Consider the following 20,631-nt stretch of genomic DNA (forward strand, 5'->3'; position numbering starts at 1 on the left):
CCTTATCCTCCTGCCTTCATCTTCCAAGTGCTGGGATGCTGTGTATGAGTAGTACACGCAGGCTGGTGGGAAGAGTCTCTTTTAAGGCAGGACAAAAAGATGACCATGTCACCCCCCCTCCCCAGTGCTGGATCTGTGCTGATGGTTGGCAGGTCTCTTCAGAAGTCCCGGGAGGGTGAGTTCCCAAAAAGGAGCTTTGCAATCTGAAATTTGTTTCTAGGCCTTTCCAAAAAACGGAAAGAAGAACTCCATAGCAACGTCCAATAAGATGACCTTTTGCTTAAGAAAACACTCAAATGAAAGGGGGTGAAATGGTCACTAAAATAGTCCCATAAAGTGCTCGCAAACATCAGGTTAGAGGATTTATTACCCCCTCCCTCACGGAAAAAGTAAATAAAGAACAAATCTGCTTCCGGATGTCCAGATTCGCCTGGGGTGTGTGTGCATTGCTCTCGTACCCAGCGCGGTTAAGACAGGCGAGCTGACCATCACGCCCGCGGCGTCCTCTGCGCACCTCTCGCCTCCCTGAAAGCGCCTCCGTGCCAAGACTCCGGCTCCTCACTGACCGCCCGGGCCCGGGAGCACCCGCGCAGCTGCCGCCTCCCGCCCTGGCCGCAGCCATTTTGGAACGGCGCAGACAAAGGGCGAGCCCCGCCGCCGCCTGCCGCGACCCACCCGGCGCTAAGCGCCGCTGCTCGCCCGGCCCGGCTGCCATTCCCAGCCGCGCTCGAACAGCCGGCCAACATTCGACACCTCGCCTGCTCCCCGGCCTCTGGCGCTTGCAGCCATTGGCCGCCTCTTTTAAGAGCGGGCCGTAGCCAATCAGAGGCCACAGGGGCGCGGGCGGGGGCGGTGTGTGTCGCCGCGCCTGCGCAGTGCGCCGCCCCTCCCCCGCCCGGCGCGCCGCGCCCCCGCCCGCCCCGCGCCCCGCCCCCCGCCCGCCCCGCGCCCCGCTGGAACCTCCTCCTGCCCAGGCGCGCTCGGCCGAGCGGCGGCGGCGGCGGCGGCGAGGAGGAAAGATGGCGGCGGGCTCGGATCTGCTGGACGAGGTCTTCTTCAACAGCGAGGTGGACGAGAAAGTGGTGAGCGATCTGGTGGGCTCGCTCGAGTCGCAGCTGGCGGCCAGCGCGGCCCACCACCACCACCTCGCGCCGCGCACGCCCGAGCTGCGGGCCGCGGCCGCCGGCGCGCTCGGGAACCATGTTGTGAGCGGCAGCCCGGCCGGAGCCGCGGGCGCAGGGCCGGCCGCCTCCGCCGAGGGCGCGCCCGCAGCGGCGCCGGAGCCGCCCCCCGCAGGTAGAGCGCGGCCGGCGGGTGGGGGCCCGCGGCGCCCGGGCTCCAGCTCACCGCGCCGCTTGCTTGTTCCCGCAGGGCCCGCGCCGGCGCCCGCCAAGCTGAGGCCGCCGCCCGAGGCCAGCGCGGGGCCCTGCCCCGCCGTCGCCGCCGCCACCGCCGCCGCCGCCGCCGGGCCGGATCCCGCCGCCGCCGCCCCGCCCGCCGTCCCCGGCGCCTCCAAGCCCGGCCCGCCTGGCCCGCCCGGTCCCGGCGCCGCGCAAACTTTGAATGGGAGCGCCGCGCCGCCCACCGCGCCGCACGCCGCACCTGCTGTCAGCCCGGTCAACAACGGGCCCGCGCCGCCGCCCGCCGCCGGCTCTGTCATCCAGGCGGCCCCCGCGCCCGCGCCCGCCGCGCCCTCGCCGCCCGCCGCGCCCGCGCCCGCCGCGCCCCCGCCGCCCGCGCCCCCAGCGCCCGCCGCGCCGGCCCGGCCGCCCGGGCACCCCGCCGCGCCCGCGCCCCCCGTGTCACCCGCCGCCGCCGCCGCCGCGCAGAACGGGGCCGCTCCTGCCCCCGCGGCGGCCTCCGGGGGTGCCGCGGGGCTGGGCCAGCCGGGCGCGGGCGCGCAGGGGCCCAAGGCCGAGGCGCCCAAGCCCGGGCCCGGGCCCGGGCCGGCGGCGGCGGCGGCGGCGGCGGCGGCGGCGGGGGGTCGCGGGCGGGGGCGCGGCGGGCGGCGTGCTGCTCGGGCCCGCCATGCCGGGCGCGCTGCCGGGGCCTGCGCCCGGGACCCCCGCGGGGCTGGCGAAGGGCGCGGCCGCGGCGACCCCCAGCCTGCCTCGTACACCGGCGGCCACCACCGGCGCTATCCGGGCCACGCTGACGCCCACCGTGCTGGCCCCGCGCCTGCCGCAGCCGCCGCAGAACCCGACCAACATCCAGAACTTCCAGCTGCCCCCAGGTGAGTGGCAGCGCGCGGCGGGAGGCGAGGGCGGGTGCAGCAGGCGGCCCTGGTGTTCCAGGAAGTTCTAGGCTGCATTCTGGGGCTGTGCCCTGGCCCTGTGGCCCGTGAGGCCGAGGGGCGTCCTCTGCCCAGGTGACCTGACAGTCGTGAGGGCTTTCCAGAGCCCTCGAGGAACTCTGCTGCTGTCCCGTTGGGGTGCCATGGGCTACCGCCGTGTGTCAGAGGCACCCTTCTCTCTGCTACCTCAGGTGAGGTCAAGAGAGGGCGAACTCATCATAGCCAGGCTGGTGAACTCTGTGTGGAAAAGCATCGGCTTCCCTGCTGCCAGGGAGGCCCACTGGGGACTTCTTGTTGGGAGCAGAGTGGTTTGATGGTCATCAGTGCCTAAAGGGACTCTGGGTGCTTTTGTTGTTGCTGTCCCTGGAGGTCAGCAGGACGCTCAATGCGCAGGGGTCTGCGGATGCAGGAGATCGAGGTGGTGTGGGGGCACAGAAGCTGCCTTAGCGCCTGCAGGTTCCACACACGCTCTGGCTCTGTTGGCTTCAGATTCCTCAGGGCCCCTTGGGTTTGACGAGTGGCTCCTTTCCCGGCTTGTAGACTGCTTTTGTTTGAGAGTCGTCTGCGGGAGCGTTCCCACTGAACCCTGGGCTGGAGCAAGCCCTGAGCGCTCCTCCCGTGTTACATAGTGACATGTGCAGTGGTAGTAGCAGCGCCGCCCGCCGCGGTGGCAGTAGTAGAGAATTGGAAAACATGCTGCCCCTGTGTCCTCTCCCGTTTTCTGAAAAGTGCCACTGCTTTCTGAGAAGTGGTTTGGGTCATTTTGAAAGAACTACAGCATCTTAAGAATTGAGCTTACCTGTGGAAGTCAGTGAGGGTCAGGAAGGCTCATCAATGGTCCAGTGATACCTGCCAGATCTAAGGGGATATGGGACCCCGAAGTGTTTACGATGTTGCAGGGGCTGCCATGCTCTGAGGAGGGGCTGGGTGTGACAAAGGGCCTAGGAGCTGCAGGTGTCCTTTGCCACACATCTGGGGCTTGCTGAGAAGTGTGCTGGGTGTGTGACTGAAGGTCTTGTTCATTATGTTCATTCTGACCTTTAGGTGGAAGATATGGCTGATGTTTATAGTTTAGAAGGCATTTTGTGGTTGTAATCTGTTATTTGAAAAGCTACACTACTTAATACCCTTGTATAGGAGTCTTTTCTGGGAGTCCTTCAGCACTACCTTCCCCATGGCAAGGATGTACCCATGTTGTCCTTTTATCAGGAAAGCTGGCATGGTCAGGTGCCCATGGCATCCTTCCATAGTGAGCTTGGCTTACCCTGGTTCCTTTATGTTTGAGTGCTATACAGGTGAAGTCCATCTCCCTGGGAGAAGGAAGGTATCATTTGAAAAGAAAAGGGTGTTTGCTGCTGTCTCTATCACAACTGCCTTGTTTTCCAGGTCAGGTTCAGGGTTGATGTGTTTGAGCAGAAGATAACTCATTGGGGAAAAATGTAAACGCATTATTTGCAGTTCCTCTGCGCTCTGCCTCAGTCCCCATGCTTGTGTTGGAGAGGAGAGCAGTGCCTGTTGACATCTGGGTGGCAAACACCCAGAGTTTTGCTTCAGATTAGCATGCTTTCTAGAAAAGAAAGGGCTCATACCCATCTTTGGAACCCTTTGGCTTCTGTTGCTCTTTTGATAGGGAATGCTGATTTAAAAACACCCAAAGCTAAGCTAATGATTTGGTGCTAGAAAAACAAGACAGGGAGGCACAGTCAGAGGATGGCTAGTTTTGTCCTGTAACTGAGTGATCAGAACTTTTTCTGACCTACCTTTCTTCTTCATGGACACTTTTCATAATAAAATATATTCAGAAAAGGTGAAGATAAGTTCTAATAAACTTGTGTTTAGCCACTAACAGCCTGATATGGTGAGGTGAGAGAGACAGGCGAGGGCAGGCTTCAGGGCCGCACATAGGTGTCAAGTGGAATAACATACCGTTGGCAGTTGAATAGAGTGTGAAAGGGGCTGAGTCCTTCCCCGTGCCCTCTTGATAGAGGTCATGCTGGGAGAGGGGAGGGACACAGGTTTCAACCTGAGGTCTTTAAGGTCAAGTTTCATCTTCACAGTTCACCAGGAACTTCTTATAAGCACTTTGAAATTGTTTTTAGCAAACTGAGACCCGATCTTCCTTGTCAGAACAGGTTTGTAAAGGGACTGGAATGTTACTATGGTTGTGATTTGCTGGTTTGCTGGGCCAAAGTCTAAGTTTGGTCCACAGTGCGAGAGCTTTAGAGAGCTCCTGCTGATTGGCTGGTGTGCAGCTCAGGAGGCAATAGAGACAAATCACAGTATGCTTAGACAAGGAACAGATGAGAGGACCTCAGAATTAGTGTGTGCTTTCGTGGCTTTGAAAGATCTGGGTTGAGGATGCTGTCCTGCAGTCTATTTTTCGACATGGCAATTTAGTATATTCTTTTGTGTGTGTGTCTGTTCCTTCTACCTTTGTATTGAATTTACTCTCATATTGGTCTAGAACTTGGCTCAAGCATAGGTTCTTGGTTTAGGAGAAAACATTTCTGTGGCCTCGATGCTGTGGCCCTGTGGTGAAGACAGGTGCTGGTTCCCACATGTGGTGGATTGGGGATTAGTGGAAAAGGAGAAGCCTGCTGCAGGCTGACTGCACTTGGGCCTGCCTTAGTTGGTATACTGATTTCCAGGCTCTCATAAAGGATGGAGAGCTGGGTGGAGTTATGAGGCTGGGGTTCTAGAGGCCAACTTTGGCAACAGCAGCCAAAAGGGATATTCTGGAAACTTCAGCTTTTCTTACTTGATGTCACAGTTGCAGATTGCCTGGGAAAAGTATATTGCTTATGGAGCCTCAGTCTGTCTGACTGTAAAATGACTGCTTTGTGAAGAGGAGATTCTGTCAAGATGAGACATGGACACACCGGCTCTTTACTCCCGGTTCCCTGATCCTTTTCCTGTTTCAGGGGTGACGTTGCTTTAGAAGTTATAGTCTTTCTAAGGTTAGTTTTATCCCAGTGAAAATTCTTATCCACATGGACAAGAAGTTTAGGGCAGGATTGTCTTGTTCTCAGAGGAGAAAGCACAGAAATCATCACAGGTGGACCATGTTGGCATGGCCATCAACCACTTATCCACATGCTACCTATGGAGAGGACCTTGCCAGGGGGCTGGTCTCTTTTCCCTGTCCACTTTACTGTTGGCCTGTCATTATCATCTTTGGGCAGAGTGGTGATGGGATGGATGACTGGCATCTGCAGGTGTTCTTGGAGCTATTGAGCCTCACGTTTGGTAGTAGTTGTAGAGGGGCCTGTGAACACTTGCAGGATGGTGGTCTCTAACACTTCATGGTGTGTGTTCAGGAGAAGCCTCAGAGCTTGGGGAAGACCCGTCTTATCAACTCTTTGTTTTGGTGTTTGTGAGGCAGGGTCTGTCACTAGATTGTCTGTAACTCCTTCTGTAGCCCATCTTGGCCTTGAGCTTGAGGTCCTTCTGTTCAAGCTTCCTGGGTACTAGTGTATACCACCACACTTGACTTATTCATCTCCAGGTACTTGCACTGCCACTTTTGGGGCAGATCTCTGTATATTAGGGTTGTTAGGAAAAGGAACTGCTGGTTTGGTTAGGAGTGAATGAACCTGAGAGAAGACAGGCCACTGAGAGTACTGGAGGAAGTTGCCCATTTAAATCTCTTCACAGTTGCCCAGAGATGCCATTGGGTCAGAACCGTGCCCACCTCACTCAGCCCCTGCCTTGAATGGAGTGGCTTGGTGGGGTAGTGGAATATAAGTCGGGGTGCTACAGGGATGCCTTCAAAGTCTGCTTCTGTGTAAATGTGTGCTTTCCTCCATTTATGTTACAAAATTGGAAACAGCTTTTATGAATAGCAGGCTATATCTAAGTTGATTAAATCATAATAGTTGGCTTTTTTTTTTTTTTCTTCAAATCTTGAAGCAAAGATGTAAAAATCTGTAGAAACTGCCTGAGGTCTGAGGCAGTTTGTGGAATTTGAAGAAGCAATTTTACTCTTCTCCATGAGCCTCTGCTTGGCTAGCCTGGGCCTCAGTTGCTATTTACGGATCTTATTGGCAGTCTATTAATCAGGCCTTTGCTAGCAATAAATTTGCTAAATGAAGTTAAGAGAAAATGGGAGAGGGAGGCCTTTGTGTGGGAGTTCTGGGTGTTGTACAGTAGCTATGTGCCTGTTGCTGGGGCCAGGGTTACCTGGGTGTTGGTGTTGTGAGTGCGGTTGGGCCAATTCTCTTAGAGCATCTTGCTAGGCAGCATTGCTCTGCATGGCTGTTACGGCACTGCAAGGTTATGTCTAAGAATTAGGGGTTTTCTGTTTTATGGTAGTGCTGTGAAAGTTTTGGTTTATATATTATTTTGAATATTTGCACCATGCACTTAGAAGCCTGAAAATCTTTAAGAGAAAAGATTGTCCACGGTTAGGACCCTCCAGCATCTACCCTTGTCCTGTTCTTTGTCTGTGCACCATGTTGCTGCTGTATGGGGCCACTGAGTTGGGTGCAGCCCTGCTGCATGCTCCATGTTCCTGTCCTGGTAGGAACTTTGGATGGGAGGAGCTGCTGGAGGCCTGGGCCCTTTTGCCACTCTGAGAGTGTGAGACTAGGAAGAACTTTGTCCTTCCTGAAACTTTAAAAGGATTATTAAATACTGTGTCTGTACATGACGTGGCATGTGTGGGTACATGTGCTTCAGCACATGTGTGAAGAACAGACAGTAGTGTCGGGAGTCATATTTGTCCTTCCCACCTTTCTCTGGGTTTTAGGGATCAAACTCAGGATGCCAGGCTTTCATAGCATAGCAAGTGTCTTTATTCACTAAACCATCTCTGTGACTTCTTCCTGAGGGACCTCTGTGTATGGTAGGGTGACTCTGAGGAAGGTACTTACTGGTTTCTTTGGCCCCCAAACTTTTGAAGGGAGTTCACCCACAACATGCAGCTGGTGGGGTGGTGCTGATGACTTTGGGACTTGGAGTCATTGCTTGTAGAGACTACATGTCAGGTTTTAGCATAGGACCTCCGTAGAATCTGCTCTATGGCTCTGACGGGGTTTCACTTGAGGGTCTGAGGTGTAAGTTGATGCTGAGCAGCCAAAAGAGCTGGGCCCTTCCCTTTGAGGGCTACTGCAGGGTCTAAAGCTGGGATGTGTGGCCTAGAGCAGCCACAGGGTAGACACTGAGCATCTTTTATCTAAGCACTTTGGAGAAGGTGCTGGCAGGAGTAAAGGTTCCTTGGCTGGTGAACCCTCATGGAGGGGAGAAGGAGGGAAGAGAGAGAGACTGCTTTTTTACTTTCTGTGTTAATTCACTGGGGGCAGTGGCTCAGGATTCTTTTTTTTCCTGTGTGTATGTGTTTGTGTTTGCATGTATACAAACATGCAATGTATGTTTGGTCACTTAACCCAGAGCTTTATAACCTGGCCAGCCTGGCTGGTCAGCAGAGCTCAGGGGTTTTCCTCTCTCTGCCTTACCAGCTCTGAGACTACAATCGCAGCTGTCATGCCTGACTTGTATTGGAGTGCTTTGGATTTAGCTTTGGTCTTTCGTGTTTGCATAGCAAGCATTTTACTGCCTAAACTATCTCCCCACCTCTTGCTTTTAAATTAACCCATCACCATCACGTGTGTGTGTATGTGTGTGTGTGTATGTCGCACTTTGATATAGAGGCCATCATTTATCAGATGCAGACTGCCTGTTTGTTGAGAAGGGTCTCTCACTGGCTGGGACTCAGCAAATCCCTGGAACCCACCTGCCCTTGCTTACCTAGTGCTGGGGTTGTAAGTACATGCATAGGTGGCTTTTCCTGTGGGTGCTTCGCACTTGTACAACAGACATTTTACCGGTTGTGCTCTCCTCCAGCCTTCAGCATTAGTTTTCCAGAGATTTTGGGTCTTTCATGGGGGAGTCCTGACTTCGTGGTTGTTCCTTGAATTCACACGTAGAAGTGCAGCAGTCACAGGGTAAGCTTACTTAGTGCTGGCTGAGCCTTTTGAAATGACACAGAATAGCACTTTTTGAGCCTCACAGCGGTTATGTGGAAGGTGTTTAAAGGACCTGGCTGGCTTGTTGTTCAGACAGAGTCTCCCCATGTAGCCCAGGCTGTTTGGGAGCTTGCAGTCACCTTGCTGTCTACTCCCAAGTGCTGTGGTCATGGGTGTGTATCACCATGCCTGAATGGGTTGTTTTCTCTTCCCCTAGTGTTGCAGAGTCCTTAGTATTTCCCAACCTGCCTTTTCTGATTATCAGTTTGTATTTACTATAGGAGGTTTTGGAGAAAGCGGGAAGAAAATGAAGTCTTTTGTTATTGCAACCAGCCCAGACTTTCTTGTCAGGGCTGACCTTTTCTGCCTTTTCTTATGATATTCTGATTTTAATAAAATTAGGACTCCTCTCCTCTCCCCCCCCCCCAGCCCTGCTGAGTGGCTAGCTTTGCCCTGCTGTTTTCTGTGCTCCCCCTGGCCCTCATTGGCTTTTGAGGCTTTGCTGCACTGTGTATACCTCAGCCTGTAAAGACCCTTGCCTGCTGCAAATGGCCCACCCTTACTTGAATATTTCCACACATACCTGTCTGTCTGATAGGTTGAACATTTTCTAGGCCTTGATACAGCTTTGAAGGGGCTAGGCTGGTTTACACCTGTAATCATTGCCAGAATATGACTTTTTGGGGATCGGTAACATCTTATAGGGCCCGTGTAGTGTGCTTTGATGGTGTCTCTGACTCAGCTATTGTGGATCTTGTTAGTGTAGATGGTGCTGGGGCAGTCTGGCTGATTTCACTATGGCTCTCTTGCAGAACTGCACCTAAAAATACATGCTGACCAGTAAGCATGCTGAGCTAGGTGTCGAGGGGCCTACCTTGGGGTCTCACAGCTGCCGATCTCTACTCTTCTGACATGGCTCTTGTGTGAGGCCAGGTGGGAGGAATTCCAGAATATATTTTTGGCTGTGATGGATACCTATGGCTGAGAGGGGATACCAGGCAGGGAGGACCCTCCTGGGAAGCCTGAATGATTAGAAGGGCCAGTCATATGTAGCCTGTCCAGGAAAAGACTGGGGAAAGGGCAAGAGTGTTAGGAGAGGTAGGAGGTAAGGCTGTGTTGGTTTTTCTCACCTGGGAGCCAGCTACTGAGGGGTTATGCAGGGCAGTGACAGAACCAAAGCTGCATTTTTTAGTAATTTTTGTGTCTGTGAGCTATGGCATACAAAGTTTGTTCTGGGGGCTGGGCCAGAGGCAGGGTGCAGGATTGGACATTAGTGGGGGCTTGCTCATGGCCTCACCTCTGGGGACTGGTTAGGAGGGCTTCTCAGTGAGTCTCATATGGGGCCATCCTGGTGTATGTCCTTTGGGTAGAATGTGCAGGGCTTGTTTTGATATGTTCTATATGAGTGGAAACACTGGAGAGTGAACACAAGCAGGAGCCCAGAGGTATGTTTGGTGGCCCTATGGTCATGACAGGAAGAGCTGCAGGTCCCTCCTTTCAGGCATACCCTGTACCTCGAGGCACTGGCCTGCTCCTGGAAAGGGCTGTGGAGTCCTTCAAGCCTGGGGGTGGCTTAGGAGGAAGGCCTGCAGGCAGGAATAAAGAATCACCAACTTTGGGGGATGGGGAGACATAGTGTAGCCAGTGTGTTGGGGCCTTTTTATGGCTTGGGGACCAGTGCTTCCTGTTTGTCCTTGTGACTGGGCTCTGTGTTATTGTAGGTAGGACTCAGGCCTAGCCATGCTGCCAGGTGTGTCTGTTGCTGATGTTCAGACTTCCAGTCTGTGGCCTGTCTCTGGGTCTTGAAGGTCCTATAATAGGAATTTTTCCTCTGTGAAGGTGGTGAGTAAGCAGGAAAACAGTCTGCGAGGGACCCAAAGCCACTTCAAGGAGCCTTCAGTGTGTTGTCAGCTCTTGGGGGCCTGCATGTGGTTCACTTTGAAGTCTGCATGTGTGCTTTACACATGTGTGTGCAGGGAGTGGGCTTCTATAGGGAGCACAGGAGCAGAGTGTCTGAGTCTGCCAGGGGGATGTGCTTACTGTGCCTAAGGGGTCAGGGAGCCTGTTTGGTGCAGTGACTCGGTGTGTTCTTTGGCCTTGTCTTCTGTCATTCTGGTAGGCTCTGTTCTACAAGACTCCTTTGATGTGAGCTCCTTGGGTTTTGTTCCACCTTGCAGCTCCTGCCTGTAGCGGGGCTCCCTGGCTGATGCCTGTGCAGTAATAACTATAGTCATGCCAGCTGGAAGGGCAACAGGCAGTGGGCAGAGGCTTCCCTTTGTCATTAGGTCTTGTCCCAGAAGTGACACAGCTCACTTTTTCTAATTCCAGCTGGGAAAATTTGGTAATTGGCCATTTCTAACTGCAATGAATGTTGGGGAGTTGGACCTGTACAGAGGGGAAGGAAGGTTTGAGGGACCAAGAACAGGTCCTAGGATAATCGGCTAAGTAGGTAAGAGGAATGGTGTGGGGAGGTTCAGCTTCAGCTTCAGATCCCCTTGTGCTAGAGGTGGGAGGAGTTGTGTTTGGGGAGCACAGGTCTGTAAGGACTGTGCCCTTCCAATCCCTAGACTCTGTAGATTGCATTCCATACAGGATATTCCAGAGTTTTCCCTATCACCTCTGGCAAGTGGGTGGGGCTGCTTTGGTGCTACTTAGGGATGAATTTAGTTTAGCACTGAGGGAACTTGGATGTTAGAGTGTGTGGGAAACTTTAGTTTGTCTTAGTCCTGTGAGGAGCAGTAGGGTATTTCTTACCAGGCCTATCATACTATATGGTTCCAGGTATCCCTTGACTTCTGGCCTCCGACCCCTGTGTCCTGGTGCAGTGGGTCTTGTAGGCTCTAATTGGCTCTAGGGCAGGGTGTAGTTTAACATTTCTTCCTGGATCCTGTGACATGGCTCTGTTGCCATGTTTGTACATCCCTGGGAGCTAGCTGACTGAGGGTCTGTTTCTAGAGCTGAAGAGAGATGACCTCTTTCACCCTTGGGCTGCCTTGTAGGCCAGACTCAGCTCCGGGTTCTCTGAGGCTTGGTTAGGTTAGTGTTATCTTAGCATCATGGCCCTGGAAACCCACCTTGTAGCCTGGCTCTCCTAGACCTGGCTCCAAGGCTGGGAAGACCACCCTGAGAAAGAAAGGTTACACCTCATGTCTGCATGTGACCATGACCATGGCTGAAGTACTTGAGCCCGGGTGACACATGCGTGTACAGGGAGTATTGTGGATTATGTATGGGACACATATAATAAGTACTGGGGGATGTGAGACCACCATTCCCAGGTGGCAGAAATGCACTTGAGCCAGGCCTGGTAGCCCAGTCTGTAGTTCCAACTACTTGGAAGGCTGGTATGGAAGGATCACAAGTTCAAGGCCAGTCTGGGCTGCAGCATGAGGTTCAGGATGAGACCCTGACTGCAGTACAAAGTAAAAAGAAGGCTAGGGCACACCTTTTGTGCCTTTGTCTAGTCTGTGCAAGGCTCTAGTTTCCTTTCTTGGCAGTGCCCTGAAAAAGACAAAGGTGTCTTGGTGCTGGCACAGTTTCTGTGAACTGCCAACATGTGGAGACTTCACAACAGCACTTCCAGGGAGATGAGGATGAGGACCACACGCACTTCTCAATCATCTTACTGCAGTTCTCCTGAGGAGACCTGGAGCTCAGGCTCTTACAGCAGTTTTTGGCAGACTTCTGCTTTGAGTGGCAGCTTGCTCTCATGTTTGTGCTTATAGTTGCCTCAGCACTGGTAGGTGATGGTGCAGCACCCTCTGCAGGTGCGGTTCCAGTCATGGTGACAGTGTGTGTGGTTACAGGTGTCCAGTGGCTCCCCCTGTATCTCCCTTCCCACTGTTGGGAAAACCCTTTAAATGCTCTTAGAGCACAAGGTGTCCCTTCTCTGCCAGGTACCTGGTCTGCTGAGGAAGTTCTGTGAGTTAACTGTTGCCTTTAGGATGAAATTTAGATTCAGGAGCTTTACGCTAAAAGTCAGCCTTCCTGTCAGCTGTGTCTTGACCGTCAGGATCTTTTCCTGACTTGCAGACTTTGGTGCTTCCTTCTCTGTACTGGGTCTGTTTGTCACTCTGGCTGGGAGGCCAGCTGAGCAGAGCTCCTGTGGGGTACCATTAGATAGTCACGTTGCTCAAGGTAGACCACACCGCTGGGGTTTCCTGTTGGCTCAGTGCTGTCCTTGCTGTGCTCCTGTCCACTGAACAGGAGCACCCACACATCCTACACCCCCAGTATCCGGTGTGGGCCCTCATGTGGCTGCAATGTCCCCTCATGTGGCTGTGATATCCCAGGTGTGATTAAGGGAGTCTCTAGGATGCCCTGTGGCTTGGGTAAGGGTTGACAGCTGGTGTTTAGGAGACTGTTAATTAGCATAAGACGCCATACAGGAGGCAGGGTGTGTGCTTTTGGATTTCAAATGTGTACATCTGGATTGGTTACAGTCTCTGTCACCTGCCAGGCCAGCTTTTATTTATGTCATTTCACACTTGAATCAGGACCTGCATACTGCTCTGTAGGAGGGCTCAGACTGAGCCAGCATTCCAGGTGACTGCATTGCCTATGGTAGTTGCTCCTCTGTCTTTCCTTTCCTTCTGTGCATGCTAACTGCCTCTTCAGTATATTCCTAGGCATGAGTATTTCATCTTACCTTGATATTGTAGAATTCTATTGCCAGTGGCTGTCTCCACGGCTTTATGATATCTCTTGTATGTGGATACCACAGTTTTTTCTGTCATATCCATTTGTGTTTTTGTCTAGGCAAAGGAGTACCCTATCCACCTTGCAGGGCCTTGCTGTGTGGTAATTAAGTATGGCAGAATGGCAGCCTTGTAGTCTTGAGCATTGTCAGATTGTTATGTGTCCAGTTGTTGCTGTCCAGCAGTGAAGTTGGCCTGAGAACATGCTGTTTACTTCCTGCCTGTGAATATGGGGGGGGGGGGGGGTGGTGCAGATTTTAAGTATCCAGCAGAAAGCAGGTGAGTCAGTGCAGGGCCAGGGAATTCCAACTTTTAAACCATGGGGATGTCCCCTCATTTAGTGTTGGGGAGAGGACAGGAAAGGCAGCCTGGAGTCTATTCTGGTCTGGAGGTGGGGAGGCAGGGCAGTTGCATAGGTGTGTTGGGGGGGGTACGGCACACACAGGGCAGCCTGTGTAGCACTGTGGTTGCATTCTCTAAGCCTTTTTAGAAGACACATGGGAGAGCATGTCACTGTAGGAATGGAGTCAAAGGGCAGCTTAGTGTTTTGTTTTTGAGGATCTCATTCTGTAGTCCTGGCTGGTCTAATACTCCTTGTATGGACTGTGATTGGGTTGGCCTTGAGCTCCAGTAATGTCTGCCTCTGCCTTTGAGTGCTAAAGATGTGTACCACCACACCTGGCTAAGGAGAAATCTTTTTTTGGCGGGGAGGGGGGTGGAGGGTTATTCCCTAGTAGAGACAGTGTGAGTCACATGGGTGAATTACCATTTCTAAAAGCATGTGAAAGCATAAAAAAGACACTGGTGGTACAAGCTTTTAATCCCAGCATTTCTGAGGCAGAGGCAGATAGAAGGATCCGAGTTCTAGGCCAACTAGAACTACACAGTGAGGCTGTCTCAACAAACAAAACAGCTGTGAAGCCAGCTTCATCCATGTACCATGTATTTGACGTGGCTGTTGTGTTTGTTCTTACCCAGTGTGCACAGCTCTGCCCCTGTCCTCTGTTGAACCTTGTGTTGGCTGTACACTCCTGTGCTTCTGCTGCTTGTGTTAGATTTTGTGCTGCTAAGGACCAAACACAGTTGGGTAGAGGGAGGAACCAGCGGTGTTGGAGTGTGGAGGGAGGCCTCAGGAAGGACATGTGAGGGCTGGGAGAGGAGTGCATGGCTAATGTGGAAAGAATAGGGTAGCAGGCAAGGCCTTGCTCTCTCCCTGGCCATACTGACCAGGATATCGGTGGCTGGCTACTGAGGCCAGTGATGAGAGATTATACAGGAGAAGGGTGGCAGATGGCTAGAAGTTGTCCCATGGGTGCAGACTTCCCATAGATGGGATCCCTGGGTGTCCCTGGTCTCTTCTGCCTAGAATTCTGCTGAAGTACTGCTGGACTGAGTCAGCAGTGGTCACAGACCTGGGAACATGGGACAGAGAAGGACGGACCACAGACTAGGGACTAGCTTCAGGAGAGCTGGCACACCAGGGGAGGAGGTGTAGCATACCTTTCTGATGTGTGATTTCTGAGGTATGGGGCAGGGAGCTAGCCAGACTCCTCATGAGGAACTTGAGGACTGAAGGACTGTCCTTGTGGTTGTTGTGCTCACGAAGTGTGTGTTAAGGGATAATGAAGACCATGGTCTCCAGGCATTCAGCAAAGCCGCTGGCACAGGTGGCACAGGTTGGTGGTGGGCAGTTTAAGCTGTACTGTCTGTTTGCAGATGTGCTTCTCAGCACATGGGGTGTGCCCCTAACTGCCAAGAGCTGGGCCTCCATCCTGTGGCTTTGTGGGCCAGTGTCTGTGTTCTGGTTCCAGGCCAGTAGATGAAAGAGTTCTTAGCAAGAGTATCCTTGAGAGGGTGGCCTGACAAAGGCACCCACAGAGGGACCCTGTAGCATCAGGTAGGCTGGGGCATGGATAGTTTCTCAGCCACCCTTGTGAAAGGAGGTTACAGATTAGCTGAGCTGCACACATGCCAATAGGGATGTTGTGCACAGGGTGGGCCAGGCTGCCCTGTCTTGTTATGGACACACACAGTTAGACATAGCTCCTATTGTTAGGGAACGTACATGATGTCTAAGCTGCAGGTCTGCTACTTATGGGTAGAGGGTTTATGTCCAGCCTGTGCTTGCTCTTTGGTTGGTGGTTCAGTCTCTGTGAGCCCCGATGGGCCCATGGTTAGTTGATTCTGTAGATCTTCTTTTGGTGTCCTTGATCCCTCCTACCGCCTCAAGCCTTCCTCCCACTCTTCCACAAAATTCCCAGAGCTCAAGATTGGCCTGTTGTTTGGCTGTGGATCTCTGCATCTGTTTCCATCACTATTCTGAGAGACTATTCTGCTGGATAGTCTCTCAGAAGACAGTTATGCTAGGCTCCTGTCTGCAAGCATAGCAGAGTATCATTAATAGTGTCAGGAGAGGTGGCTCTCTCCCATGGGGTGGGTCTCAAGTTGGGCCAGTCATTGGCTTGCCATTCCCTCAATCTCTGCTCCATCTTTCTCCCTACACATCTTGTAGGTGAGACAGATTTTGGGTCAAAGGTTTTATGGATGGGTTGGTGTCCACCTCTCTCCACTGGAAGTTCCACCTGGCTACATGAAGTGGTGACTTCTATATCTCCCGCTGCTAGGAGTCTCAGCTAGGCTCACCACCATAGCTCCAGGGAGCCTCCCCTGTCTCAGAGATACTCTCCCAATAATTTCCGTTCTCTCTCCAGGTCCTCCCTCTCCCACCCCCTTACTCTCCCCTCACCTGATTGCCACCCGTGTTACCCTCCCTACCCCGTCTCTCACCCAGTTTTCTTCTTCCATCTACTTCAGGTGTCTGTTTTATTCTTTTTTCTGAGTGAGATTCAGCATCCTCCCTTGGGCCTTCTTTGGCTTCTTTGGATCTGTGGAGTGTAGCATGGTTATCCTGTACTTTATGGCTAACATCCACTTATAAGTGACTACATACTGTGCATATCTGTAGCGGAAGGCCACCTGTAGTGGTCTTTTTCTTAACTCTTATTTGGGGTGTCTACGCCTCTACCTCCTTTCCACCAATCCCCCAACCTTAAGTAGGAGAGAGAAAATGTTAGTGGGGAGAGTGGTCCCAGACCCCTTTACTTTTTCCTGCTACTTAGGGTCAAGGGGTTCTTTTAGGGCTCTATACCAATCTCCGTCAATCTCAGCTAGCAGTCTCCTCCACACTTTGCGCCCTGAAGTATTTCTCTTCATCTGTCTGCTCCAAAGTGCCACACCGTCTTTGGTCTCTGGTCTCTCCAAACTGCTTTATGCCACATGCCAGCACTGAATGCCACACCAAACGCCATCCCAGAACATTCCACAGTCTCTTTCTCAGCCTTGTATTTATACTCTCAGAGTCTTGGACCACGCCCCTCTATGTGTGGCACAGGACAGCTGTTACCAGCTGTCAAAGATCATGCCCAGCGCATGACAGTTAACAGGAGTAGACAAACTATAGCCCAACTTACCTCACTCAGGATGATCTTTTCTAGTTCTGTCCATTTGCCTGCAAATTGCATAATGTCTTTGTTTTTAATAGCTGAGTAGTATTCCATTGTGTAAATTCCATTGTGTAAATGTGTGAACATAGTTGAGCAAGTGTCCTTGTGGTATGGTGGACCATCTTTTGGTTATATGCTCAGAAGTGGTACAGTGGGTCTTGAGGTAGAACTATTCCCAGTTTTTTTGAGAAGCCTCCAGATGGATTTCCACAGTGGTTGTACAAGTTTACACTCCCACCAGCAATGGAGGAATGTTCTCCTTGCTCCATATCCTCGTTAGCATGTGCTGTTACTTGAGTTTTTTTATTTTAGGCATTCTAAAATAAAATGGTTCCTTATCATGTGTTCAGAGAAGTCTCTTGTTTTTGGATGCCTCTTAACTCCCTTGTTTTAGTGTTTTTTTTTTCCCCCCAACCTGAGTCATTCCAGTGAGGACCTCCTGTCTTTGTTCTCCACCTGGGTTCTTTATACTTAGGTCCACCCTTGGGTCATCTTCATCTAGGTATTCCCTCCTGGATCCTCCTTACCTCCTTATGGTCTTTCCTCCCTCCTGTACTAGCAGATCTCATGGTACTTTGACAAGAACCTCAGAACTGCCCCTAGTAGACAGGAGGCAGAACCAAGAGAGAGGAGTCTGAGAAGCTCAGGTTAGCAGTAAGAAGGTACTGTGGAACCTGTGAGGGCCAGGCTACCATGAGCACTGGTATGCGGCAGAAAGGAACAAGGCAGGGAGAATGGGTCTCTCAAGGGGGACCACGGACAGCTCACTGGACAGCTCTGATTGCTGCTGTCTGTGCATTGCCACCAAATGAGCAAGTATGTGGTTTCCTTTTGAAGTTACTTTGTGTTTGTGACCACACTCAGTGTATAACCCAGTCTTCATGTGACACAAGGGCTCAGCTGTGTCTTTTCAGTGAGTAAGTTGTACTCAGGAGATGTGCAGTGGCTATGTGAAACGGGCACGTGGCTGACTAAACAAGATGGGATCCACTTTTGGTGATGTGGAGGTCGATGGCTGTAGCCCTCAGATGGAAGCACATAGGTTCATGGGAAAGTTGTGATGTTGGACTGTAGTTAAAAACTGGGAAGGCACAGTGAAAGCCTGAGGAGGGCACATGCAGGGTTATTGAAGATCCTTGTCTGTGTTCGGGAGGTATAGTAGAGTAGTGTTCAGGTGTCAGATTTGGACCTGAAAGCATGGAAAGTTGTGGAGCCTGGCTGCGACTTCACACCTTAGTTCTCATGTTACACAGGAGAGACAAGGAGCCAGTGGCATTGCTTATGGGAGCAGGGAGGGCCCAAGTGGCAGCCATTGCCCACAAGGCAGATGCTCAAATTTATTTTTCAGGAGGTTGCTGGCAGTCATAGTTGTAAATTGAGTTAGAGACTCTGTGATTGGTGGATATGGAAGATGGTAGTGTATAGGACAGACAGTGCGTATGGAGATGCCACAGTAAAATAGGATGGTGCTGGCTGACAAAGGATGGGGTGTGAAGCCAGGAGTGGCAGTACAGCAAGTACAAGAGCTGTGTGATGCAGGAGAGAGTTGTCCTTAAATGGGATGTGGCTCCCAAATAAAGACCTTGGAAGATGACATAATAGAGCAGGGCTCACAAGAGTGGATGAGCCTCTGTGGGAGAAGCAGGGCCTTGTGGGGGGCTGGGAAAAGTAGTACTGATTACCAGCTAGTATAGGAAAGTCAAGTTCAGGATTAGTGCTGGAGAAGCCTGTTGGTGGCTCCTCAATGGGTTTGTCTTACAGGGCTCCAGAGGCTCAGTTTCACAGGCATGGTTCTGTCCAACTCTCCAGCCATATGAGTGTGGTTTCTAGGACATCAACAAGCACATCTAGGGTGCATGTGGCACTCGAGCTGTGCATGAGCCCTGGGGTTTTAGTTTTTGTGCCTTCTGTTGGTGCACAGGTCAGCAGGTGCCGATCTGCTCTAGGGAGGGGACTACAGCAGAGGAAGCTGCCCCAGCTCTGTGCTTCTTGGGCTCTCCAGGTTACTTTTGGCCATTGACTGCTGTCAGACATGGTTGCAGTTGGAAGGAACCCTCTCAAGTTGCAGCACTTGGTTTGGGGACTGGCACTTTGTGTGTTGGGGCTGGAGCAGTGAACGTGGGAGGAAGAGGGGCCTGGGACAGTCCTGATGAAAGGCTCCCTTGGAACATGATCACCAGTGAGCCCCCTCTGTCTGTCATCGGAGGAGGAGGCCCCTTGTCTGTCTATCCTCGGAGGAATTATAGGTGCTTACTGGCATCTGTGACTGTGCCATTTTTGGTGTAACTGAAATTTGACACTGCACATGTGGAAATCAGGGTGACCTTTATCATGGCAGAGTCTGATTGTTCCCAAGTGGACTGAAGGACCTTTGGTGTGTGGCAGGACCTCTGAGTTGGCTGAGGAGGGAAGGGGCTGCCTGTCACAGTGTTTTGCGCAGGTGTTCTTTCTGTTAGAGCTAATCCTGCCGTGTTGGACCCTTGAGTGTGATCTTCCCACTTGGAGTGTAGGAGGGAGTACAGTGAGCCTTTCCCCAAGGGTGAGCTGTCCTCCTCCTTCCTAGTGCCTGCGACATAGACCTTGGTGACATTCACAGAGGGAGAGGTTTCTAGAAGGATGCACTTGGAAGGCTGCAGTGCATGGAGGTTTTAGCCTCAGAGGTGACTGAAGACTTTTGGAAGATGCATGAACTGCTGCTGTGTCTTCTGACTGTGGGCTGAGGAAAGGCCTTAGGACAAAGTGACATCAGAAATAGAGGGAAAGATCAGTCGGTTTGACTTCAAAATTAGAAGAAAGCTTGAGTTTTGGCAAGGTGGGTGCAGGTCAAAGCACGGTATAAAAGGCTCCTACCGTTTATGTGATGGCGACAAGCAGCTCTCACACAAAGGCTGGAATGTGCACACAGAGACGTTTCATTATCCCATGTTATAGCCACAGTGAAAGAAACTGTGCATGTGGAGTGCTGATCCCGGGTCCTGCAGGGTCCTGCAACAGTGTAGGTGTTAGAATAAAGGTGAGAAGTACCCTGCATTTTATTGTACGTGTGACTCCTGATGGAGAGTGGACTCAGTGCTTACTCACATACCCACTAGCTTACTACACGTGCCACTCATGTGGGGATGAGTGCTCTGTACTTGGCAGCACCAAGGACAGGATTCTGACAAATGCAGCTGCATGAGTGCTCTAAAAATATAAATCAGGCATGCATGATTTATTGCATGATTCTGTTTGCATGGGATTCTAGGGGAAAAAAACTGAACCTAGGGACTGGTGGTATAGCTCAGTGGTAGCTCCTTGGTTAACACATGCCAGCTCTGGCTTCAGTTCTTAACACTGTAAGGCCTGTCCCCCAAACAAATCAAAGCCTACAGTAAACTGTCATGGTTATGCTTTCTTAGAGCAGGGAGGTTGCAGTGTGGCTCGGGGACATTTGTAGTGTATGAGGATGTTCACATCATGACAGAGAAAGTTACATTGCTACACATTCTTTCCCACACCATCAGATTGTGTCCTTAAGATGGTGAATTTTATTTCTGTGAGCTGTAGTTTAGTAAAGTTGCAGGAAAGTTCATGATGCCCTGTCTTTTCCTCCTTGGTGCTACAAACTATTACAAGATCAGGAAAGGTGTTTGCAGCTCGAACCGTGTTTGGATTCTCATTTATTTGGGTAGAACCTCAGCACCCTGCTGCCTCTGAAAGCAGGTGCAGCAGAAAACAGGTGCAGCAGAAAGCAGGTGCAGTAGACCGAAGCAGGTGCAGCAGGGCTAAGGTTGGGTCAGCTGCTTGGGGCTCAGTTGAAGCAGCCTCATGAATTGTTGCTGGGGCTGATGATCTCTGTGGGTTTTGCTCTTGTTTTTACAAGGACAGTGTTGGGTGGTTTGAAGAGCTGACGGAGTCTGTCATGTGGAGCAGAGTTACTCACATGGGTCAGCAGGTTTCTTGGGAGTCTGTCCCATATTTGTTCCATTTGAGCAGAAGTCTTTGTCTTTTATACCCCAGATTTGGTTTCTCCTCAGGCGCTCTGATCCCAGTAGTGGCTGTTATTATGTGATTTCTACATAGCTCACACTTGCAAACAATGGTTGTGTGTGTGTATGTGTTATGTTCATGCATGCACATGCGTGTGTTCCCTGGGGAGGAGTCTTTAGGAGGCCACAGCCCCTAGGTGAAGCAGT

General features: G+C 51.9%; 1 protein-coding gene across 1 annotated transcript in view; it reads left to right on the top strand.

Moving 5' to 3' along the window:
* Positions 1-995: 995 nt before the first annotated feature.
* Taf4 (TATA-box binding protein associated factor 4) overlaps positions 996-20,631 on the top strand; it is a 70,892-nt gene continuing 51,256 nt past the window's right edge. Inside the window, 2 exon segments of the mRNA XM_060382740.1 lie at positions 996-1,976; positions 1,978-2,233. Coding sequence (XP_060238723.1) covers positions 1,020-1,976; positions 1,978-2,233 — 1,213 coding nt within the window. The 5' untranslated portion in view covers positions 996-1,019.

This window comes from Meriones unguiculatus, chromosome 4, assembly GCF_030254825.1.
Source record: "Meriones unguiculatus strain TT.TT164.6M chromosome 4, Bangor_MerUng_6.1, whole genome shotgun sequence".
In the NCBI taxonomy this organism is placed as follows: domain Eukaryota; kingdom Metazoa; phylum Chordata; class Mammalia; order Rodentia; family Muridae; genus Meriones; species Meriones unguiculatus.